Source organism: Mus caroli, chromosome 10, assembly GCF_900094665.2.
Source record: "Mus caroli chromosome 10, CAROLI_EIJ_v1.1, whole genome shotgun sequence".
In the NCBI taxonomy this organism is placed as follows: Eukaryota; Metazoa; Chordata; class Mammalia; order Rodentia; family Muridae; genus Mus; species Mus caroli.
In genome coordinates, this window is record NC_034579.1 from 6348663 (window position 1) to 6375429 (window position 26767).

The window sequence follows — 26767 nt, forward strand, 5'->3', positions numbered from 1 at the left end:
TACTCCCACCCACACAAACTTATGTATATATGCCCTAGGACTGGTGGCACTGTGAGATGCTGTATTTTCAGAGACTGCTTTAGCTTGCCTTGCTCCAGTGTGAAGGCTATTGGGGGGGGGGGNGGGGGGGCAGGCAGCAGAGGAGAGGAGAAGACAAGAGACAAAGGTTGACAGCTGAACTAAACCCTCATTAAAACTGGAACTTAGGCTAATCATTGGACAAAACAAGTGATTTTTTATCTTCAATGCCAACTACTGCCACATACATACATACACACGCACATCTGGGAACAGTCTTACAAACTGTGAATGTTATATATTAATTCATATTTCCTGTAAAATGTAAATACCATATGAATCAAAGGATAATAATGAAAACTTAGGAGATCTATAAAAAGCCATGGAGAAGAGAGTTTAACAAAACTGTGCAGACAATCTCGTCAGTCAATACCTAAAGCTCATAAATCTTATCATGAGAGAAAGTTTAAAGCAACTATTCGACTTCTAGAAATTTATCTTTTACATATACTTACATATGCTCACATATATATGTGTATATATATATGTGTGTGTGTGTATGCTTATATAATTATGTAGTGTAACATAATAAAGCAAAGGGGACAACTATAAGATTTACTGAGCACACTAAGACATTCTGACACAATAGGAGAGTATGTAATTATGAAAATGGCCCAGAGAGATCTAAAGATGCTGACATAAGATAACCCACTGGGTATGCAGTTAGGTGAAACAAGTTATGGAAAGACTATACAATGTCCTTTTTAAGACAAAAGAAAAAAGCAGCTATGTAGAGATGTGTTTTCACGTTTATACATATACTGCAATTACTTCAGGACTCAAAGGGAGAGACTTCACACTGTTCTCTGTGGGAAGGAAGAACTCTGCTGCTGTTGTGTAGCCTCTGACACTGAAATTACTTCTCAAAGTCTACAGTAAGTACAGCACACTCCAACCCCAACAGCGTACTGTTCAAAAAGCACATCACAGCAGAAGAGCAAGTGTTCTCTATCTGTATGAAAATAGAGAATTCTTACCTTTCTCTGCAAAATTTCAGTGAATGTAGTACGGCCGGCCTCTTTTGACGTAAATTCCATAAGTGTAGGGTGTCATCAGCCAAGGCACTCACAAGGGCTCCCTTGAGAATAAAGGATATTTTATATGTGACAAGTTTTACATTTCCAAATAGCTGCTAAAATATCCTCTTAAATTTAAAACCTTTTTATCAATAGATTATAGTTCTAAGAAATATTTGCCACACCCAAATTCCAAACAGCAGGTGGAGAAGAGTATGTTATATACACATATATCTAATTAATGTTTTCACTTCTTAAGTAATTTACCATCTCTTAATACAAAAGTATGCTAGGAACTAGTGGGATGGCTAAAATCTCTAAGATTTAAATTATTTAATCATTTATATATATGTATCATATACATATATACATATGTGTATATATGTACATATATATATACATGTGTGTGTATATATGTACATATGTACATATGTATATATATATATATATATATATATATATACACACATATATACTGTCTTGACTAAAACAAAATATAAAGTGACCTCATGTAAGACAAATCCTAATAGAAGTCCTTTACTTAGGTTATAACAACAGAATATGACAGTCGTAAACTCTGAACAACAGAAAACACTGACTAATTGGTCACATCCTATCACTCATGGGTAAGAGAGGCACAGAGGGCTCAGTCTTGCCCAGGCTAAACAGAATTTCCAGAGCCAGAACCTCTCCAAGAGTGTTTTCATTAAAGCCCTAGAGAAGACAGGAATACAGTACTAGAATAACAATCTGTAGACTAAGTGGATTAGTCACATGTCCAAATTTATTATAAAGCCTTTGCTCACAGGGCCAGCTTACTGGCCCATCTTTCATATATATTTTCGGACTTTTCCTATAGATCCTAAGAATTTAGGGCAATAATAATGTTCAAGGCCGGGCGTGGTGGCACATGCCTTTAATCCCAGCAGCCAGGTGGATTTCTGAGTTCGAGGCCAGCCTGGTCTACAAAGTGAGTTCCAGGACAGCCAGGGCTACACAAAGAAACCCTGTCTCAAAAACAAAACAAAACAAAATAATGTTCAAATACTATCCTCAAATTTAAAGAAATTGGAGCCCCTCTCAAGCGGTCTCTCTGTAGCAGAATCTCTTATGCTGCACAATGGAATTTTCTCTGGCTCCTTTCATTCTTCACATTCTCAGAAACAAAGCCAGTAAGCAACAGCACACTTTGAAATGGAAGCTGCTTCCCAGGAATATGTTGAAACACTTTGTTAAAGTACTTTCTTTTACCTATAGTAAATGCTGAATTTACCACTATTTCAATACAGATTGTTTAATGCTATGCAACTTCCAAAAATCTTTGAAATAATAGTGAAAATATACCATAAGGTAACAAAAATATTTTTATTTTGCTTGCAACATTATTCTGAGAAAACATATTGTGTGACTATTTGCAGTGGCACCTTAAAGTGAATAACGACTGCATCTGACTCTCAAGAAAGTAGGTTTTTGTTCAAATACTTCTAAGTCTATGCAAGCAGCCTGAAGAACTAGGTGTGTTCTACTTTGGGTCTGAGTAGAAGGAGTAAACAGTCACTAACCTCGTTAATCAGGAACTGGAGTTGGATCACTGCTGCTCCGCTGTCGTGCTGGCAATAACATTCCACTCCTGGACGACCAAAGCTGTCAGCGGCCCCATTAAGGAGGTTTTACCATGCACGTTTTTAAAAGAAGCTTTTGGGTTATGTAACTAATAAATATTCTGATGACCTAATATTCAATCCAGGCCACTTGATCGCAATCAATGTCCCAACGCCTTGTGACTTGCATGGATTCGGACTACCGAGACTCTGAACATGTGAAAGCATACATTAACTAATAGTCTCTAGGTGCCAGTCTCTCCTGGAAATGCCATGTACATCAATTCATTTAGCTGTCATAATCCAGATGGGGACAGGAAGCACAGACATTAACTAACGCGCTCTGTGTCCAACAGAAAGCAGCAGAATACAGCCTGGCTCCACAGTGGCCACTATCCTCTCCACTGCCTCCTTTCCTTTTTCCCAAGTGCTTGGGAGGAACCTGGGTTTTGTGCATATTTGTGCAAGTACATATTTTTGGGTTACATCCCTAGCCCTATTCTCTGAGACACACTGAATAAAGATCAAAACAACAAAAAAACCCACGCACATTTCCAGGACTTTTTGCGAGGTACTGTTACATGCATTATACTTTCATTAACCTGAAACAAGAACACAGTCATTTTAACACATTGCTAATCTATTCTGGGTAGGTAATAAATAATACAAAGTAAGAAGACAAGCTTTAAACATTTAGTGAGTTTTAATAAACTGCAGCACTCTGTGTGAAAACTCACAGAAGGCATTTTATTTTTTTTTATTTTTTTTTTTTTTTTGGTTTTTCGAGACAGGGTTTTTCTGTGTAGCCCTGGCTGTCCTGGAGCTCACTTTGTAGACCAGGCTGGCCTCGAACTCAGAAATCCGCCTGCCTCTGCCTCCCGAGTGCTGGGATTAAAGGCGTGCGCCACCACGCCCGGCCAGAAGGCATTTTATATTCTAATAAGATATGCCAAGATGTTCTGCTTAATAGCAAACAAATTCACCGTAAGTCAAATCTTAGTTTGTATAATTCTCTTTTCTTGCTCTGCATGACCTCAGGGCACTTATGGAAAACAAATGCTCTTCCACAGGCCTTTATATCCTTCTAGCCACAGATCTTTTTGTATTAGTCAAAGACATGTTCTTTGAGTTTAGGTCTGTCACCTGGAGCACAGAGTTGGTTTTCAGGAGTAAAACACAGCCATAACTACCCTATTATACGGTTTCTACGAGAGCCTTGTCTCTGCAGAACTCTGAAAGGTACTAGCATAGCAATGAGCCAGATGAGTGTAGCACTGAGAGCTTGTGAGCTGGGTGTGGTCATGCACACCTATAATCCCAGCACTCAGAAGGCAGAGGCAGGAGGATGTCAAGCTTGAAGTCAACTGGAGATGTGAGTTTCAAAAAGTAATGAATATAGCTCATGTTACAAGCGAGCCTAGTTTGCATAAACCCTGGGTCTCAGTCTCCAATAACACATGCATCAAAAATTCTCATTATTTGTTCTTCAGTCACCTACAGTTCTCTTAACTACCTTGGATAAGATAAAAATTGTGAAGACTAGCTTTATGAATTTTTTTAAAAATTTATTTATTTTATTTATATGAGTGTACTGTAGCTGTCTTCAGACACATCAGAAGAGGGCATCAGATACCATTACAGATGGTTGTGAGCCACCATGTGGTTGCTCGGAATTGAACTCAGGACCTCTGGAAGAGCAGCCAGTGCTCTTAACTACTGAGGCATCTCTCCAGCCAGTGAAATCTTCTTAAAGTAGACATTTTAGTTTTTTTTTTTTTAAACAAACCTGTTTTGCAATTCAGATTTTAACAAGTTATACAATAGTATGGAGGTTTGCCTTATGAGAATATAAAATATGATAGACCAAACCAGATGTAAAAATAAAACAAAACTGATTACTAGAAGCAAAAATTACAAAAGCAGTTTTCCTCACTGGGGCTGTAGCCCCCTAGCCTTGAAAATTCTCTTTACCTTGGCTGTCAATTAGTAGTTTATCACAGAAAATGTCATCAAGTTCAGAAGTCAACTTCATCAAATTCAAGAAAGCTTTTATTCTTGTGCTACATAGAGTGCTATACAAAAGTATGCTACACAACCGAATGCAGCTACCTGTCGGTAGGTAACAATATGACATCTGACATCACTGAAAACTCTTATCATCTATTAAATCATAGGCATTATGCCTTAGTATATCTTTGTATAGTCTAAGAAGTCAACTTCTCCAAAGTTGTTGATTCCATTTCTTCCCCTTCAGACACAGCAGAGAGCAAACTGGCAGCATGAACAGAGGCTGGAGCAGGACAGTATCATAGTAAGTCGGGGGTGGGGGGAAGATATCACAAAATATAGCATTGACAAAACATAGAATTTAGAAGCCAGGCAGTGGTGGCGCACGCCTTTAATCTGAGCACTTGAGCAGCAGAGGCAGAGGCAGAGGCAGAGGCAGGAGGATTTCTGAGTTCGAGGCCTGGTCTACAGAGTAAATTCCAGAACAGCCAGGGCTATACAGAGAAACCCTCGAAAAATAAAAATTATAGTAAGTAGCTCTGACCCTGGTAGTACATATGAATTTCAACTCTACTGCAAATATAGTAAGCCCAGCCTGCCAAAGGAAATGGTAGGTGGGTAGAGTGGTTAGCTAGGAAGTTTACTTTAGGTGCCACAAGACCATCTGAGGCACAATGAAAATTAAGATTTCATCTTTTAAGTCAGTTCATATGCCAGCTCAATCATCTTCACTATGACCGTCAAAGAATTTGTCCACTTCCTAATCCATAAAGCACACTAAGACCAGTGCAGTCTAGTATGCAGAAACACACACGTGTGAGAATAAAACACACATGGACTCACCTAATAACAGTCTTTACGTCACTTGACAACACATTTGTTACACTAGCTGAAACTGTTACTTTACAGTGGACAAGACAGACTAAAAGAAAGCATCCATCTTGAATATACTATGTCATAAAACAGGAAACCACGGGCACGAATAACCCCACATCCTCACACCAGTGGCTGTGTATGCATGGCTCCTCCTGATATTGACATTTCTGAAAGGACATCCTTCCCACAAAATAATCTAACTTTCTAATAACCATCTACTTGGTTAAATATTTCCATCTCTCTTGCCTATATTCATAATCAAGTGAAGACACAAACTATCTGAAATTCAAAATACAAAGCAATCCAAGGAGGCCTACATATTGAAAATTTTTGATAATATATTTATTAAATGGAGATATGTTCATTTATTGTTCTGTACTCTGACATATCGATCAATTATGGAACAAAGCTGACTAATGGTAAATGTTTTCCTTATTTTATTGTACTTTGTCACTCTGCATTCCAGTGCCTTGTCTTAAAAGGGGTATAGATGTCCTAATTCAGATAGCTTCCTGCATTCTTTTTCTGCTGTTTGCCTAGCAGTAAGTAGGATAGCTACCTAACTAGTCCTCTCTGCTTTGGGAGCAAATCAATTACCTGAGGAACAACGCCTGGTAGACACTTCTTGCAGAGTTTGCCTGGCTTTCTTCATCCACATACGTGTCATCATAAGGGGCAGATAGAGCTTTGTTAACGTTACAGTTTTTGAATGCGAGCAAACAGAAAACTACAGTTGCTGAGAGACACTGGATTACAAAACCAACCAACCAACCAACCAACCAACTAACCAACCAACCAAAGACAACTGCTGAACTAAGCCAGCCTGTTTGTTTGAGAGATGCTCTAACATCAGAATGGAAAACAGGAAATATGTTATGCTGGGAAGGAGGTGATTCTTTTATTTCCACGGGGCCTGGGGGGGGGGGGACACGACGACAATGGCTTCCTTCCAAATTGATAAAAGTCAGACATAACAGGGGAAGGCATCCTGAAGATCTCAGCTACAGATAAGAAGACATCAAAAGATAGGTAACATATATATATATGCTAGTCCCTTTAAATGTAGCAAGTCTGAAACTGACTGGGACATATAAATGTCTCCAGTCATAACTTCAGCTCTACATGGCCAATAAATCTTTGGCTACAAACATCCTCAAAATTCATCCTGCCACCCTTTTATATGGCATAGATGGAGATTTAATGCAATCTTAATTATAATTCAATCTAGCTTAAGAAAGCCATCAGGCTGGAGAGATGGCTCGGCGGTTAAGAACACTGACTGCTCTTCCATAAGTCCTGACTTCAAATCCCAGCACCCACATGGTGGCTCACAACCATCTGTAATGAGATCTGATGCCCTCTTCTGGTGTGTCTAAAGACAGCTACCGTGTACTTACATATAATAAATAAATCATAAAAAAAAAAGAAAGAAAAGTAAAAGATACCTTTTACCTGCTCCAAGAGCAGAAAATCATCTTTAACTGACCTATGCACATTACAAACATTATGTTACTACAAAAATATATATCACGTCTGAAAGCTTTATGTTCAGAGAAAAAGCAACCGTGACGAGGTTCACCCTCAGGGATGCTGAGAGGCTGACACTTGTATCCCAGCTTCCTACCTCAGACAGCATAGCTCTGGGTCCTTACTAAAGACTTGCTTCCAGGACAACTCCAAAACAGCCTCACAGACTTATCCAGTCAGGACTCTACTTAAGCCAGAACTTTCTCAGCATACAGAGACTAGACAACAAATGCTAGAACTGGCTTTCTTAAGACTTAACCATTTTCCCACTTTTGGAGGGACACCCAAAAAACTACACCCCAAAATAAGCAGGAAGTAATTTTAAGAAAACTCCCACTCTTTCCCAAGAGGTGAAATAGAGACTTTTGGCTATTCATTGGATGTTGGAAGTTTGTCATTATTTAATGGAATTGTTTCAAATAGTTACAATCTTGGGAAGGGAGAAGACAAAAGAGGAGGTTAGATTCAGGGATTTCTTTTTTCCTCTTTCCTTTCCTTTAGCCTTCTTTCTTTCTTACATAAGAGAGAAAAGTTAAGAAGGAAAGGGGGGAGATACAGAAACATTACAGGAATAATAAGAAAACAGGAGGGATATTATTGATTTTACTCTTAAACCAAAAAATATTTTATAGCCATAATCTTACAAAAGATCTTCGTCTTTTGGTCAAAAATTGAGGTTATATTTTGTTCTATTGGTACAGAATGTTGTACACTAATACAAATTTAAAGTTAATATTAGTTTAGATTATTATATATCAATACAAATTTAAGGCTATTTTTGATACATATAATGTTTCTACATTTTAAATTCTTTTTTTTTCTTCTTAGATATTTTCTTTATTTACATTTCAAATGCTATCCTGAAAGCCCCCTATACCCTCCCCCCAGCCCTGCTCCCCTACTCACCCACTCCCACTTCTTGGCCCTGGTGTTCCCCTGTACTGGGGCATATAAAGTTTGCAAGACCTAGGGGCCTCTCTTCCCAATTATGGCCGACTAGGCCATCTTCTGCTACATATGCAGTTAGAGACACGAGCTCTGGGGATACTGGTTAGTTCATATTGTTGTTCCACCTATAGGATTGCAGACCCCTTCAGCTGCTTGGGTACTTTCTCTAGCTCCTCCATTGGGGGGCCCTGTGTTCCATCCTATAGATGACTGTGAGCATCCACTTCTGTATATGCCAGGCACTGGCATAGCCTCATACAAGACAGCTATATCTGGGTCCCTTCAGCAAAATCTTGCTGGCATATGCAATAGTGTCTGGGTTTGGTGGCTGATTATGGGATGGATCCCGGTGGGGTAGTCTCATCCATTCGTCTCAGCTCCAAACTTTGTCTCTGTAATTCCTTCCATGGGTATTTTGTTCTTGGGTGTTCTAAGTTTCTGGGTTTTAAATTCTTATATGGGATACTGTTCCTATATAATCCTTAAAGATACAATGTAAAGCTCCAGTCCTTTTATGGCTGCTGTTACATATGACTTAAGCAATACAAGGTAATAATCAGACAGCCAAACTCACGGTCATGTCAGATACTAGTCTAGATCATCAGAGAAATATGCATCCTGGGTTAAACAGATAATATGCAGCTGAAGACAGGCAACACTTGCTTGTTCAAATATGCTATAAATAGATAGATGATCTTCAAAACCCCCAGACACACAGAATATGGCATGTAAAGTGTTCATTTACGGCTTTTTGACACGGAGACATGTCCTCTCCTGGCAGCACACCACTCAACTTGGAAGATGATGAGCAGCAAAGAACCTCCATTTGGAGATGGCTTCATTTGTAGCAAAGAAAACATCCTAACTTTATTTGCAGATCCCTTCAGCTGCTTGGGTACTTCCTCTAGATCCTCCATTGGGGGGCCCTGTGTTCCATCCTATAGATGACTGTGAGCATCCACTTATGTGGACAGATAGGATGCTGTCCAGAAAGGACAAAGAGATTCAGGGACTTCGACTGCCAAGCTCTGCCAAGATAGAATAAGCAAGTCCTTCATAATTCCTGCTTCAAAAAAAGGCTTGTTAGATATTCTGGGCCAGAAGGCTGAAGGTGATGCTCCAATGATTTAGAGAATAATGAGCACTGTCTAGGCAGTCAGTTGTCTCTCTCATTTCTTTAATTTTTAGAAGCTGCATCCCTGTGCTTACTGCATACTCAGGTAATATTTATTCCTTTTAAGGTCTCTGATGGGGTTGAAGACTAGATAGTCATAGTCTTACTATAAGCTTAAGTTGTTTAGGATTTAAGAAGATGTTCTTGGTCTAAGAAGATATTTTTAGGATGGTAATACAAGTTAACATAGAAATTGATTTAGGTATAGAACTCTTAACTCATGAAGAGTTTAGAAGATAAATGATAGGATACTTTATCTAAGTTGTCCAATATAAATAGACTGGACATTATGAACGTAACTCTTACCTAACAGTTTTCATAATGATTCCTATTGTATGTTCTTTACTATTATAAGAGAAAGAGCCCTCCTTTTATTTAGACAAAAAGGGGGAAATGTGGTGGGTTAGTCTGGTGCTGCTTATATTCTAATGCTAAATATGGACTCTTGAGATGTGGTTGCCCTGATGAGCAGATCCTCACATACACCAAGTGATGCTATATGAACCTTCTCACTAATTAAAGGTTAATTAAAGGTTAATTAAAGGTTAGGACCTGTGATTGAGCAGTGGAGGGAGAAATGTGAGACTTGAGAATTGCGTTAGGGAACTGCTGGCAGAGGAAGAAGAAGAAGAAGAAGAAGAAGAAGAAGAAGAAGAAGGAGGAGGAGGAGGAGGAGGAGGAGGAGGAGGAGGAGGAGGAAGAGGAAGAAGAGGAGGAGGAGGAAGAGGAAGAAGAGGAGGAAGAGGGGGAGGAAGAGGAGGAGGAAGAGGAAGAGGAAGAAGAGGGGGAAGAGGGGGAGGAAGAGGAAGAGGGGGAGGAAGAGGAGGAGGAGGAGGAGGAAGAGGAGAAGGAGGAGGAGTCTGCCATGAGAGAAGATGGACCATGAGCCCATGGCCAGGAGAAACAGCAAGTGACAAAGAACTTTATCGCTGAGGAATAAGTTAGAATAGCTCTAAACCTGCCCAATTTAGGCTTATGGCTTGTAAATAAAGTACCTGGATTCTGTGTTTTTTATAAAGGCTAGCTAGAATAATAAATTCATTATACAGCGACATTCATAAAGAGGGCAGAGAGCAAAACTGAGACATGCAACCAATTCTTTCAAAGATCCTCTGTTATACAATGGAGGAAAAGAATTAAACATAGAAAATACAATGAAAGTAGGAATTAATGAGGGATAACAAGGAAGTAGTATATAGGATGACTACACAGAAACCAAGAGCTAGTAAGATCTTAACGTTTTGTTATTGCTGACTATGGAATGTAGGATCTTATACATGCTACAAAGGTCATCTTACCTACTGCTGATTCACATCCCTAACACAGAAGGTTATAAGGACTGGTGAACAGAACAGAACATCAGGAGGGCTGGGGAGATGGATCCAGGATAAAACACTCATTCAATAAACATGACGACCAGAGAATGGCTCTCAAAACCCATGCAGAAATTAAGAGATGTGTGCTGGCTGGCTGTAATCCTGCACTCTGAACACAGAGACAGGGTCCCTGGGGTGAAGTGGCTAGCTAAACTAACTCAATCAGGGAGCTCTAGGTTCTTTAAGTGTCTAATGATACACACTCAACATACATACACATAGCACAGACACACACATAACAAAAATCAAAACTAGCCAATTTTACGTATTGTACAATATATACTTATTTCAAAATAAGCCTGAAGTTCACCTCCTAAATGGCTTTCATTGTTACTATGACTACAGGGGTTGGAAATAGTGGGAAAGCAGAGACAAAGGAGGAATGTAGATATAACTAAGTCCCTCATGCTCCCAACTGAGATATGTGCAACATTTCCTCCATGCAAAACATGGTGCCCTGGTAACCTCACAACAGTCCCTGAGGTCAACTATTTTCACAAATTAAGAAGATTCAAATATGAGTTTAAACAACTTTCCCAGACTCAGAGCAAGTTGGCAAAGAAGCTGAGATTTGACTTAAGATACTTAATCTCAGATCTTATAGGTTAAATCATCAAGCATTATTACACTAGAGGGTATATTATTATGGGTAATTTGCATTCATAAATCTCAAGTTCTACTTTATTGTTAAGTCATTTTACAATTGAAGGATGAACACAGAAAAAGCATATAGTCTATATTTCATCTATGTATATTTAATAATGTCAGAGTAGTCTAATACATTAAAGATGGGTCACATATAACTTTTGACAGCAAGTAAATATGACAGACCTATTAGGTGGTCCAAAAGCTTAGACACTGAACATTCCCCCCAAACCCCATGTAAAGTGCTATTGGACACTGTAAAGATGACTGAGTTGTGGAGCCTAGCGTAAGGTCTTAGGTTATTGATAGACTTCTTAAAGTAGACTGTGGGACACTAGTCCTTTCCTTCCTGGCTCATCAGGTGAGAATGTGGCTTAGTCACCCACTCTCTATAACTGCAGTCCAGTGTCCTCACAGAAGCCCCCAAAACAAGGCCAAATGTCCTTGAACTAGAAAGCTTGGAGCTACATGGACCTTTTCTAAGTAATAACATCATCATAGTAAAGTAGAAAACAATATGGCAATCAAAAGGGTAAAATCCTAAATTCATTTTTATATTAGCTTGTGGGTTACATTAAATATTAGTTCACTAAAGAAGCAATGTGGCACAACATGTTAGGCAGAAACCTGAAATTCTATACCCTAATTCTATGAATAATTTTGAGAAAATTCTTTACAAACATCTAAACTAATGAGCAAACACAACTTCTAGGACTATGTGAAAAGATCAGGACTGGCTGAGTTAAATCAGAATGATGGAACCTGTGCATGCAGGCTAAGTGCACATCTGAGCACAGTGTGCCAGGAGTCCTGAGGACAACCTTCAGCACAGAGACTAGGGAGAAAGGACAAAAGAGAGAAGGCAGAAAGGATACCTTATCTTTAAAAGATTAGACTAATGATTTCACTGCCTCCATCTATTAAAAGAAAGAAGCCAGGTGATCAGTTCAACAGGCACAGGAAGGGTGAAAGAGGCCACTCCACAGTGGCAGGCAGCAGGGGAACTGTCATCTTGACAGGGCATCTGTGAAAATCTCACAGAGCATTATATGTAATAGCAAAGGGCTCTGTGCCTTACCAATAACATCAGTAGGTAGGATTTCCACTGTTACTTCACTGTGATCTAGAATGTTCTAACCAGGGGGAGGGGGCTAGTAATAATAATAGTAATAGCAATAATAGTAGTTAACAAGTAGTATTGTTAACAACAATAACAATAATAAAAATAAAATACTAAGTAGGAAAGAATGAAAAGTATCCCTATTCAAGGATGATATACTACTATATATGTTAGAAATTCGTAACCATTCACCAAAATATTATTTCTAGAACAAGTAAACAAGTATAGTAGGGCTGTGCTGTCACACAAATACAACGGTTTAAACATATAACACACTGTAACAATATGTAAAAAATTAACTATCCTTCTCAACACTGAAAACAAACAATCTAAGAGTACAGTTAAAATAACCGCAGGGAATAGAGCACAACTCATTAGCAGAGCTGGTCGTCTTGCACACACAAGGCCCCAAGTTCTCTGCCCAGTCTTCTATTTATGCTAACACAAGGGATAAAATGAATACAAATAAATTGCCCAAACAAAAGCAAGTCTTTCATACTGGCAACTATAAAATCTTACTGAGGAAAACCTAAATAAATGGATAAACATCTCATATTCATGGAACAGATGAGTTACTCTATAACCGAAAGCATACGACCTCTACAGTAAATGCAAAGGAGGTCGTATGTAAATGCAAAGGACCCAGGATAAACAAGTAATCAAAAATATAACTGGAGTGTTTAGACATCATGACTTCACAGGGTAGTCAGTCTTCACAGTGTATGTTCACACAGTGTGTGTTCACACACACAGTACAGCTGTGGCCCGTGGTGAGATGGATGGAGAGGACGAGGGAATGAAGTCACTGAGCCTTTACAAATCCATACACTACAGAGCCAGCACAGATGTCAGGATACTTTATAGGGGCCTAACAGTGCCTAAATGTAAGAGTGGCATTCTGAAACCACTGTGCTGTTGAGAGAACCAGTGCTGGTCAGGATGTGGAGAAAAGAAATCTCCTGTAATCGGCTGTTGATGTTGTTACCACAGTGATTAGAGAAAAAAGCAGGGAGGCTCCTCCAAAGCCTGAAAATAGAACTGCCACTTGATCTAATAATCCTACTACTACTTATGTGTAGGGTGTGTGTGATGTGTGTGTGTACTCTTCTGCCTGCTGTAGCACTACTGAAACAATCAAGACACAGACAATACATATACACAATGAAACACTATGTATACACTACATATACACAATGAAACACTATGTATACACTACATGTACACAATGAAACACTATGTATACACTACATATACACAATGAAACACTATAAGCCATAAGTAGAGCAAATCCTGTACTTCCCACACAATGAAACTGAAGATCATGGGAAACAAGCAAGGCCCAGACCTGCAGTATCTCGGGCGGGCGTGTGGTCACATGTAAATTCAGATTTGGATAGTTGTTATTTGAGGTTGGAAAGAGTAGCAGGGAAGGGAGCTGAGGGAAGGCTGACACCTAGTGACCATGAAGGGACATCATTTGACTAGTGTGTGGGTTTGCCTAGGTGCTCTATTCTGTTTCAGTGGAGTAAATCAGGTAGCCTCTTCCCCAATTCTCTCCCTGCTCTCTCTCCCTCCCCACACCATGAATGTGCCTGTGCATATTTGTCTGTATGTGTGGGGGGGGGGAGAGGGAGAAAGAGAGAGAGAGAGCCATGTATGTGTGTATGCACGTTTATGCCCACCCTGTTTTTCTGTCTATATCCAAGTAGTATCCTAAATCCAGCACATCTTCTGTCTAGGTTAAGGTTAGATATAAGAGGCCGCAGTGTGATCTAACATGGTAGGCTGACTACAGATGATGATTATGTGAATCTCAAGAAGCTAGAAGAACTCAAAATGTTTTTATCATAAAAAATGTAAAACACATAGATAAGGTCAATGAATAAAGAATATATAGCCTACCCATGCCAAGTGAGAAGGGGCATTCTCAGTCAGTTTGGGTCCAAAGTGCTGTTTAATTCTAGAATCACAAATGAATACAATTAAGACTGCAAAACATACACAAAAAAATACAAACAGAAAATGCTTAGCAAACAAGAACAAAAGCAAAAGTTGAAAGACAGTGGCTCATGCCTATAATCCTAGCCCTTCAGAGGCTGTTTACTGGAAGGTTCCAAAGCCAAAGGGTTAGTGTTCAAAGACAAAAGCAGTGCTGAAAGGTGTCCACAGCCACAAATGAAGAAGATCCACATGGCCCACCCTGTAGCTCTGGACCCTACAGGTCAAACAGTCTCGCCAAAGCACACCAGGAGAAACAAAGTGGAGCACTCCACTGTGGAGAGCCATGCAATCGCCATTACAAGATGGCGCTGGCTTCTGCTGTGCCTAACTAGTAAACAAGCCTTGTACGCAGGTGCAAGAGTGAATTCACACCAAGTCACTGCCCATCTCAGGGCGTAGTAATGAAGTGATGGGCGAGCAACAAATCAGGTGCTGACACGCCACGCTGAGGGCTATATAAGCAGCACCATTTTCTGGGTTCTGGGTCTTCCCTCCTGAAGAAGCAATAAAGCTTTTGCTGCAGAAGAATCCGGTCATCCGAGTGTGCTCTTGTCGGTGAGAACAATAGCTCGGGACACTCCACCATCAGCAATAGAATTTGTCTGATCATGAGTCAGCCATGAAGAAGACAGAAGGCAACAGTTCATTTGTGCTCACTGTGGATGTCAAGGTCAACAAGCACCAGATCAAACAGGCTCTGAGAAAACTGTAACAAAGTCAATACCTTGTTTGCCTGGTTCCTAATTATGATGCTCTAGATGTTACCAACAAAACTGGGATCTTCTAAACTGAGTCCAGATGGCTAATTCTGAATACACATTTTTTTTCACTATTAAAAAATAAGAAAATAAAAGCCACTACCTTTATATATTTTTCATACCGAAATGCACTATGACAATTTTAAAAGCACACTGGCAAGCTAGCTAACTCTTCTGTGCTAGAGAAATCATGATTCGTGCAGGAGCATCTACAACTATTGTTTTACAAGCCAAGCATAATCCCTAACCATACCCTATACAAATGTGTCCTCACACCCACAGATAAGTGTAGTCCTTACCTCTCATCAAGGGAACACTTTTCAACAGATGGGGACCACCTGCACCTAACGTAGGAAACACTGCAGAAGAGGTATTATAAGAGACACTGGATTAGGGAGTTTGCTGTGAGTTTATGTCTCCTATTAGTCTCAGAGGTTATACCTGTAATCTCACCAATATAGCCACATGAACTGAGAACAAGGATGCAACTAGTGAAGATGCCAAATTGGATGAAGAAAAGCCCACAAGCCCTCAACCCTCCCCTAAGAACTATAGCCAAGTGAAGAAAGCCAGAGACAGGAGAGTTGTCTAGTGCCAAATGCTCCATCCTGAAAAAAATATATACAACTAACATTATACACACAGAACTGGTTGTTTTTAAGAATATATACGTATACATATATGCATGTAAAAATTGATGAAAAATATTCAAGAGTTTCAAGAAGAACAGGGAGGGATATATAGAAGAGTTTGGTGGGAAGGGGAAAATTAAATTATATTGCAAAATTATAAATTAAAGAAACAAAACAAAACAACAACAACAAAAGTTTACTTACCAGCAGGACTGGAGATATGACTTAGGACACAAGCTCACTTCCCAGCATTCAAATCAGGTAAGTGGCTCAAAACAGTTTATAACTTCTACTTGAGGGGATTTAATAACTGTTTCAGGCCTTTATGGACACACACACACACACCTTAAAATTATTATTTTTTTATTTTATTTTTTTTATTAGGTATTTTCTTCATTTACATTTCCAGTGCTATCCCAAAAGTCCCCCATACCCCCCCCCCCCCCNNCCCCCCCCACTCCCACTTCTTGGCCCTGGCATTCCCCTGTACTGAGGCATATAAAGTTTGCAAGACCAATGGGCCTCTCTTTCCACTGATGGCTGACTAGGCCATCTTCTGCTACATATGCAGCTAGAGACATGAGCTCCGGAGGGTACTGGTTAGTTCATAATGTTGTTCCACCTATCGGGTTGCAGACCCCTTTAGCTCCTTGGGTACTTTCTCTAGCTCTTCCATTGGGGGCCCTGTGATCCATCCAATAGCTGACTGTGAGCATCCATTTTAAGTATAAATGACAGAACTCAATTTTGAAGAGAGTTGAAGAAAATATATTGAATTTGTGGTTTTTAATTTTAAAGATCGATGGCTCAAAGGCTTAAGAGTGTTAAGAAAACTCTGTTCCCCAAGATATACATGGTAAAGAAACAAGTCACAATACACACAGTTTGCTTCCTCTTGACTTTTAAAACTGCATGGGAAGTGTATAGCAGGCACATATGTGTGACTGGAGTTAGAAACAAGGAATGCACACAGGAAGAGTGGTAGGTGAATGCTCTTGTTTGAAAATACTGGGATCTTTGCAAAAGGAAGCTCTACATGCTGGATAGTACAAGGCCACAGAGCTAAGTGCACTGTAACCACTGACACTAGAGGCAACAGGAACTAAGAACACTGGCCTGGCTGCACAGGACAGAGAGAGGCAGCAGCAAAGCCTCTAGCAGTGCAGGAAGTGTGCAGGTCCTAAGAGGACTGATAAGCCAGGACAGACGGAAAGCTAGTGAAGGCAGCAACATGACCAGAACTTCATGGCTTCCTCTGAGAAGGCCAGGGCATGGGCAGCCAACTGTACTTTCCACTAGAGCCCACCCACACTACTTAACATCTTTAAAAATGAATGTATCTACTGAGTTAGATTCCTTTAAATCTGTTCTCAAAGGCTGAATGGTTGCAGGGCTGAAGCAGACGGAGCACCCTGGTTTGCCTCACTATACCCCTCAGGCAGCCACCTGCCCCACTGCCAGCAAAGCTGAAGGAAAGCCTTTCCCTGTATCCACAAGAGCCTTCCATGAACACGTCATGCTGCCTCACACCAAGGACAATCAACAACTCATGCCACTCTCTTCCTAATCTGGAACCAATCCAGTTTGTTCCCAATTCTAGCCCTTCACCTCATTTACAACTCTGAGGTTATGGGCAAATTACATGATACAGAGTTAAGCATGACTAAAGTGCATACATGTGTCCCTGTGTTTTCCTATAGTGCAGCTCGTGGCAACCCACAGAACCATACTCCTAAGCCCATTCAATGTTTCTTATTTGAGAACTTTAACAGGCAAATTATAGTTTCTGTGCTCAGAGGTCTCAAGGTCCAGCAATAAAAGCATAAAAATAATACAGCAATTAGGTCCATAGACACTGCCAAGAGGAAGTTAAGTGGATAACACTGCTTGAAAAGAACAAACCCCAGCTCATCTACACTACTCTCCAGCTCCAGCTGTGCCCAAAGGCTCTTGTGCTCCCCTTTCTGACTTTTTTAGCAAGGGTGAATCCTGGTATCCTAGGTACTTCCTGATTTCCTTCTTTTGGAACTGTCGTAAAGTTTCTATTGCTGTGATAACACACCATGACAAAAATGCAAGCTGGGGAGGAAGGTTTTGGCTTATTCTTCTACTTGATTGTTCTTTATCAGGAAGTCAGAACAGGAACTCAGACAGGGCAGGAACCTGGGAGCAAAGCATGGCTGCCCACTGGCTCCTCTTGGTTTGCTCAGCCTGCCTTCTTCTGGAACCCAAAACCACCAGCCCAGAGATGGCCCTATCTGCAATGAGCTGGGTCTTCCCTCATCAGTCACTAATTGAGAGAATGCCTTGTAGGCTCACCCACAGCCAGATATAATGGAGGCACTTTCATTAAGGCTCCCTCTCTCAGATGACTTCAAGCTCTGTCAAGTTGACATAAAACTATGCAGCACAGGAACTATCTGTAACTTCTGTTCGAAACTATTCTGGCCTAGGGAGCCATGAGGCCACGACAATGTCCTTTCTCTATTTCCAGAGCTGAAAAAAAAAATGCATACGGTAGATACTCAATAAATATTTGTGACTCTTTTCAAAGCAAGAAGCATGTTTACATCCAGGCATATCACTTTTGGTCTAGTATTACTTTTTACATAAATAAAAAGTATAGGATGGTATACAGATATTCTACTCTTGCCTTTAGGATCAGACTGGATCAGACTGGATATAATACAGCTATTAAATTTTCATGAACCAGCAGTTCTAAGCCCATTCACTTTACCTTCTTTGTTAGTTTCCTTTCCAGTTACTGTAATAATATATCCTGACAAACAATTTAAGGCTGTAAGGATTTGGCTCACATTTTCAAGTTCTAGTCCATCACTGCAGCAAGGTCAAGGTGCAGGAATGTTCCTCAGCTGATCATATTATATTCACAGTAAGAGCCGCACAAGCGAGTACATGCATGCTAGCTGCTTTCCTACTCTTGTGTAATCCAGAATGCCTGCCTAGGGAATGGTGCCACCAACAGAAGGCAGGTCTTCTCACCCCAATTAACATAATCAAGATAGTTCCTATATGCCAACCTACACAAACCCTTTCCAGACCATTTTAAATTGTGAAAGTTTACAACTAAATCTATCACACCTTCCAACTATTTGTTGGGTTGCTTTTGTATCTTATTCTAGTTTCTGGGATTTCGATTGTAAAGTCAGAAGTAGTGAGGAACAGGCAAGACACACTCACACACACAAATGCAAACACACAGACACACAGGCACACTCCACACTCACACACACGCGCAAGTTTTCCCCATGACGGTCCTCCTGTGTGTTAGGAAAATGCCTTGTAACTGGTAATCAGCATTTCAGACGGGATGCTTTAGGAACAAGACTGGTATGCAGGTAAGTAAGTTATTAATGATTTAAGGATTATAACTTCTCTGAACACTTGTTCATCAATGACTGGTGATTAAGAAAAAGGAGAGAGAATGACATTATTCTGACCTCTACCACAATAAAAATCAATGTTGAACACTAGACCAGAAGGTCACAGTGCACATGAAACAGAGCAAAAACTCCACGGCTCTCATATCCTGAGCATTCATTTCCAAAAAAGCAAATTCTCACCTGACAAAGCCTGAAAATGAGTATGATAATGACTATATCTTCCCCAAATTCTCACTTACCCAACAAAATTCCCTGCATTCCAAATTTTGTCACATAGTAATTTTTGAACAGATATTCTGTTTCCAAAGCAAGGAAAGATTTTTAAGGGCAACTTGCTTCCTCCTGCCATCACAGTGCAACTAAATACCATCACATGATTTTCTTGTATTTTTTTTTTAATTTAATATTTTTCTTGTTTGTTTTTTATTTATTCACTTTATACCCCAATCACTGCCTCCCTCCTGGTCACCCCTCCCACAATCATTCCCCATCACCCTCCCCTTCTTCTCTGAGCAGGTGGAGACACCCCACTCCTATATCCCCCTACCCTTGCACTTCAAGTCTCTGCGGGGCTAGGCGCTTCCTCTCCCATTGAGGACAGACGAAGCAGCTCATGCCATGAGAAGAACATACCATGTCTAGGCATCAGCTTTTGGGACAGCCCCCACTCTAGTTGTTCAGGACCCACATGAAGACGGAGCTGCACATCTGCTACATATGTATCATATGATTTTATTTTTAATCGATCATGCCTATAATCCTCGCCCTTGAGAGGCTGAGGCAGGAGAATCAGGAGCTTAGTGACAGGCACGCTACCCATTAAGCTCAGGCCAAGCTACATTAGGGCCCTGTCTCAAAAAACTAACAGTGAGTACAACTGTAATTATCGTGGTACTGTAGTTACTGTAATTATGCAACTGTAATTAGCCATGTTTCCCTCACCTTTGGGGCTGCAGACTCCATGTTCTAGAAGCTCTTCAGGTGCTGCACGCTTCTATCTTACGATTGTACCAATAACCATCAGCAAGAGCTAGTTTTAATGGAAGAAATCTTATACATTTTATATAATGTGACTACTTTTCCAATAGCTACATTAAAGACCATTCAGTGTGGTCCATGAATACTGACTGAAGCCTCTGTGAAGAGGGTGAACTTTAGGGTGTGTCCAGTGTTCTCATTTTTTGTGTGAACATAAAGAAACCATCTGAGCTTTGCTGTTGTTTTAACTGAAATTTCATATTGCTGTGAAAGATAAAGGAAAATTAACATGTAAAAAAGGGACATTTTAGCACACATTTATTTTTACTAATGATAATAAAATCTGTTAAAACAGTGATATCTCAAGGCAGCTTTTGTGAAGAATTAGAAAATGCTAGCATCACATTGTTAGGCTGAGCAAGGACAGCTGTTTTCAGTTTGAGGCCAGCCTGGTCTATAGAGTAAATACCAGGCCAGCAAATGCTACATAGTAAGACTCTGGATGGATGGATGGATGGATGGATGGATAGATAAAATACTTAAATAACAAGGCTGACATTTCTACAGTCAAAAAAGGTTGGGGGTGCAGGGAGCAGGTGACACTTGACAACACAGATGGGGATGCAGACTGATCTGTGAGGACAATAGCCTATCTGTGCCGGAGTCTTGTCACTTGTGAAAGGACACTGGCATTCAGATGACCATGATGACCTGCAGATTTAGGGCTATACTTAACCTCATCATTAAGGCTGTAGGTCCTTTTCTAACTGCTGGCTTCATGTCTACAGTTAAACCTCCAGGAAGAGGACACAGCACCCGCCAAAGCCAGAATGCCAGTCTCTCCAGGCAGGCTTTGCTCTGCACAGCACAGTGTCTCCACACTCACACGGGCGTGAGTACTTTAGAATGACACCCTCTCTAAGCAGACAGTAATGAATATGGCTCTTATCTACCATCTGCCTCACTGCTGTCCATATGGCCAAGCATTAATCCCGGATTTCTCAATTCTGATTCTGAATCACAAGCCGCCATGAGATTAAAAGAAATAAATAACAACAACAAAACAAAAACCCTTCAGATGTCATGCTCCATGCCAGACTTGGGAAATCAGAATCTCAAGAGAAGAAAAGCAAGTGGGTGCTTGGACCCAGTGTTGTTGTCTATGCTAATATAAACCACTGTTTTTAAATGATTTATAAGAGACATCAATTTCTAAATATTATCTTCCAGCAATTATGGATTCCTTAACCACCTCCCCATAGTTACTATTTCCAAGACCTACAGTTATTGCTTACTCCTGTGTGACTTCTAACTGTCTAGCAGAAATATGCTCTTAACAATGGTATGAGAAACTGGGCATGGTGGTGCAAGCCTTTAGTCCCAGGCCCCAGGAGGGAGAAGAGACAGGCAGGTCTCTGTGAGTCTCAGGGCAGCCAGGGCTGTTACACAAATCAAAAGGAAAGGAAAGGAAGGCGGTGGTGTAAGGACTCTCTATCAAAGACCGGAGCATGCCTCATTTCATTTCCTATACGAATACTTTCCAGGGGAAAGTCTCTGCCAAGTGACAATGTATACTTTCACACTCTTAACCTATACTTCAGAGTTTCACTTACTTAGCAAATGTCAGGTTTAAACCCTCTTTTCTAAGGTTACTTTACCCCCATCACCACCTATTAATCATTATTATAGAATCAACATTTCTGGTCTAGTACATAAGGATCCTTGGGAGCCATCACTGTTAACAAGAAGCAAAAAGCTGAACCAACTAGACAGTAAGTCACTCTTAGATCTGTTAGAGAAGTGAGCTCACAAGACAAACTACTGTACCAACTTGAACAGGCTGGTGACTAGAGAGAAGCAGGGTACTGGGGACGCCATGGAGTGAAGAAATGGGCACTGTCATTGATATGCTGCTGAAGGACTACAGTGGATGAGTTTGAAACCCAAGACACCAGACAGTTCAGTCAAGGAGGAGAGGCGAAGGACTCCACACTTCTGTGAATTTTACAGTTCAAAGCTGAAGTTCTCACAGTAAACATGACAGAAAGAATCCCCTTCTGCTCTCAACACACAGAGGAGTCGAGGAAACCACATCTATGTCAGAGCAGTAGGTTCTCAAGCTGCCTTTCTAAGGAACAGCTCTACAACAGCCCTATGTGCTGAGGCTCTACGTGAGTCAGCAAACACACAGAAGGAAGATGCCAATTTCAGTGAAGCCTTTGAAGCAAAGAAAGGGGAACGGTAAACTGGTATAGAAGTGCTGAGCCACAGGGCTGTGGGAAGGTAGAAGGGTCAGAGGAGGACAGGCTCGTTCAAGATTAAGACCCAATCAAAAACTGCAGATAGCTACCTTTCCCAATTCCTGGAACAGCCCATTAATAAGATGTCTCCTCAGTGACTTCTTTTACTCAGTATAGCACACTCAGCTAGCAAGAATAATCACAAGACAGCCTGAAAGGCCAAACACAGTCTCAGACAGAGCAAACATGAAAACTCAAAAACATGAGGTGTGTCGGGATTAAACCAGTCATTTAAGACTACCATCACCAAAATGAGAGCAGTTACGATATATAAAGCTTTGTCTAAGGTCAGATAACAGACATCCTATGATGGAATCAAATGAGGACAAGAACTTATATCGCAAGAGTTAAGAAGTGTACTGTTAAATGAGGAGGATGTCAGCAACATCACCTATGATCTAAATGGTGGACCAGATACCAGCAAGGACACGAACCCTCAATATAAGCAGTATCATACAAACTTCCAAGACTGTCAAACAAAGAGAAAAAGATAAACCCCTACCTGCCCCACTCCCAAAAAACAATCAAAATGTTACAGAACAAAATTCAACAAAGTGTGTAAACTACAGAATAAATTCTTTGTGTAATGGAACAGTCAAATGAAAAGAGAAAAACTTGAGAATTCCCCTAATTAATGTCAGATGATAAACTACAGATCCAAGAAGCTCAGAAAATACAAAGGAGAATAAAACACAAACTAAAAGAACATCCTTTATCTTGAGCAGGGCATGGTAGCATCAAGCTACAATCCCACAATTCTGGACTATACAGGAAAACCTTGTACAGACATAAAACTAATAAAATCTTACCAAAGCAGTCTTACATCCGTATGTTCAAATTACAGAAAATTGATGGTGAACACAAAATAATTTTATTTATAATGAGGATAAAAACTGTAGTTCACTTCTCAGAAACAAACAAAAGAGAAAGAATACTAAAATAGTCACAGTGGATGGGAGGTGAGGCCTTATACAAACCACTAAACATTGTATAAGGGAGAGTTATGAAGACTTGGTCATTTAACACTCATGTGTCTTGAAAGAAAAGTTTTAAAGATTATTTTTAAGAGAAATAAAGAATTATTAGGTCAAAAGTTCAAACTTGCACAAAGGAAAAACAACAGGGAAAAAAAAAGTAAAATAAAAAATTAATATATCTTATTCTTCATGGATCAAATAGATAATAACGTGTTTAAAATAACAGCAGCACTGTATGTGACTATTCTTGTTTGTTTATATGTAAAATGAGTCTCAGCAGCAGCAGAAGGGACATAAGAATAAGACTGTTCTATCATAAGATGGTCATAGGACCTATGAGGCAGCATGGTTGTACAGGCTGGAGTCATCACAGGAAAGGAGCCTCCCTTGAGGAAATGCCTCCATGAGATCCAGCTGTAAGGCATTTTCTCAATTAGTGATCAAGGGGGAAAGGCCCCTTGTGGGTGGTGCCATCCCTGGGCTGGTAGTCTTGGGTTCTATAAGAAAGCAGGCTGAGCAAGTCAAGGGAAGCAAGCCAGTAAGTAACATCCCTCCATGGCCTCTGCATCAGCTCCTGCTCCCTGCCCTGCTTGAGTTCCAGTCCTGACTTCCTTTGGTGATGAACAGCAATGTGGAAGTGTAAGCTGAATAAACCCTTTCCTCCCCAACTTGCTTCTTGGTCATGATGCTTGTGCAGGAATAGAAACCCCAACTAAGACAATGGTTTTCTCCGAAAATGGATGCAGGTTATCTGTTAACACACACTTCACTGTCTGGGGCAGTGCTTCTCAACCTTTCTAATCCTGTGGTCCTTTACTACAGTTTCTATGTCATGGTGACCCCCAACTATAGAATTCTTTTCATTGTTACTTCATATCATAAAATTGCTACTCTTATGAACTGTAATACAAATATTTGATATTTAGGGTATCTGATATGCAACCCCCTAAAGGGTCATGACCCACAGGCTGCAAACCACTGATCTAGGGTAACTACTACAAGATATTAGAAAAAAAAAAGAAGCAAAAGGAGAAAGGAAGGAACTACAGACCTGTTAAACAGAGGAAAAAGGAAAAGGAACCATATATTATAGAATATATAACTAAACTCATAGGAGGATAAAAGTCGAAGATGAAGCAGGATCAAAAATAAAGGTCCTAACTATAAAAGACTGAGCAGGCCCTCAGCTGGTGACAACAGAATGCTGTGTCATTCAGTTGTGCAGTTGCAGACACAACAGCTCAGGACACTCCAGCCTATTTCTCAGGGGGAGCATAAATACACCTGTGTTGGTTAGTTCTTCTTAACCTGACTCAAGCTAGAGTCATCTCGGAAGAGGGAACCCCAGTTGAGAAAATGCCTCCATCAGATTGCTAGCAAGCAAATCTGTGGAACACTTTCTTGACTAATTACTGACGTGGGCAGCCCCAGCTCACTGTGGGGAGTCACACACTGGACAGTTTTTGTTTTTGTTTTTGTTTTTCTCCCTGGAGTGGGTGGGTGTGGTTGTTTGGTTGGTTGGTTTGTTTTGCTGTTTTTCAACCTGGGTCCTGAGCAGTATAAGAAAGCAGGCTGAACAGGTATAAATGCTGCTTTTATTTCCTCAGATGAAGAGATGAAATGAGAGTTGTCAAGGTGTGAGTACAAGCCTTGGGATGAGTCCAGAGTGTTTCTTTTTGTTCTATCTATCCCTAGGCCTAGGCCTTGGCCTGGAAGCTTCTAGCCTCCATACAATCTAGTCTTCTGCAAAACAGAATCTTGAATGCCTAGCTTCCAGCATCTCTCTACTAACCTAGACCTACAATGTTTCAGCCTCCAAGACTTCCTGCTGGGCAGACTCACATTTTCTAGCTCTTTCTGAACTCTTGCTGATTCAACTCAGCTCTTCTGGCTCCAACTCCTCTCCAATCTGACTGACTCAAACAGGCTCTCGCAGCTTCTGACTGGATTGCTCTGCTTGGCCTCATACTAACTTTGGCAATATGTATATTCAATATGTGGATTCAACAAATCTGGCTCATTCTGTTGTCACCTGTGTCTAGCTTGTTCTCTCTGCAATCTGTCTCTGTAAAACTGTCCCGGTAAAATGGCTGCTTGCCTCTCGTTCCTCTCTCCTCTTGTGAGAGCTGGGCATGTCCTATTCTGTCAAATCTTTCTCAGATTCATCACTTTTTTCTGCCCCTCAGTTAGACAGCATTTTCAAACATGGCTGCTTCCTTCTACAAACTACCCTTACTTTCACTGTTTAAGATTAATGGTGTGTGTAAAGGATGTGTCTACATCTCAGCCAGGTCATAAAGACCTAGGTCTCTGGATGTGATCCCTTGACAGAGCAGCCATGTTGTTGCTGGATTAAAATTCCTCTTCCACAAGCCATGAAGAGAGAGAGTAAGCTAGTGAGCAGCCTTCCTCCATCATCTCTGCCTCATTTCCTTCTCTGAGATCTTCCATTACTCCCCTTCAGGACGTACTATATCTGAAGGTGAAATAAACCCTTTTATTGCTTTCTGATCCCAACTTACTTTCTGATATGGTGTTCTTTCACAGCAATAAAAGCAAAAGAGGACAATGCCTTAGAAAAATTAAAAGAACAGAAATCAAGGATGGAAGTTGGCTCAGTGGATAAAGTATTTTTTCAGGCAAACTAGAGGCATGGATTCTGATCCCCAGCACCCACACAAATATTGAGGGCACAGCAGCCATCTGTAACTCAAGCACTTAGAAAGGACAGACAAGGGACCCCAGGAGCAGGCTTCCAGCTAGACTCGCCAACTGTCAAGGTCTGGATTCTGCCTCAATCAATAAGGGGAAGGATGACAGAGGAAAACTTTTGATGTTAGCCTCAAGACTCCACATGCATGTGAACACAAACATACACATGCACAGACATACACACATACACACTTGCACACACACACATATATGCACACATATACACACACATACATACATACACACTTGCACACACACACACACATGCACACATACACACATACACACGTGCACACACACATAGTCAAACACACACACACATCACACAGGCACAAGCAAAACCAAACCAAACCAATGGAAATTGAACAGTATCTGCACTTGAGCCACCACAGAATGAAAGTGTAAAATGATAGCTGGAATTTTCTGAAATACTGGTAAATAACGCACACAAAGCTGTATCACAGAAGTCAAAGAAGAAATCTCAAAAAATAAAATTCTTTAATTTTCATAAAACTGAAAAATACATTTTATCCAAATGTATAGACCAAGAACTGTATAGCACTCAATGTTAGAAACTAATGAAGACCTTACAGACACAGAGGCGCACACCTACATTCCAGCTAATTGGAAGGAAGGC

General features: G+C 40.4%; 1 protein-coding gene across 3 annotated transcripts in view; it reads right to left on the reverse strand.

The window, feature by feature from the left end:
* The window catches only part of Stxbp5 (syntaxin binding protein 5), a 145625-nt gene that overhangs the window by 101963 nt on the left and 16895 nt on the right, over positions 1-26767 (reverse strand). For all 3 annotated transcript variants that reach the window (XM_029483001.1, XM_021173980.2, XM_021173979.2), the window contains exons 3-4: positions 2657-2738; positions 1056-1156 (exon numbers count right to left, since the gene is read on the reverse strand). In XM_029483001.1, coding sequence (XP_029338861.1) covers positions 1056-1156; positions 2657-2738 — 183 coding nt within the window. The remainder of the gene's footprint in view (positions 1-1055; positions 1157-2656; positions 2739-26767) is intronic.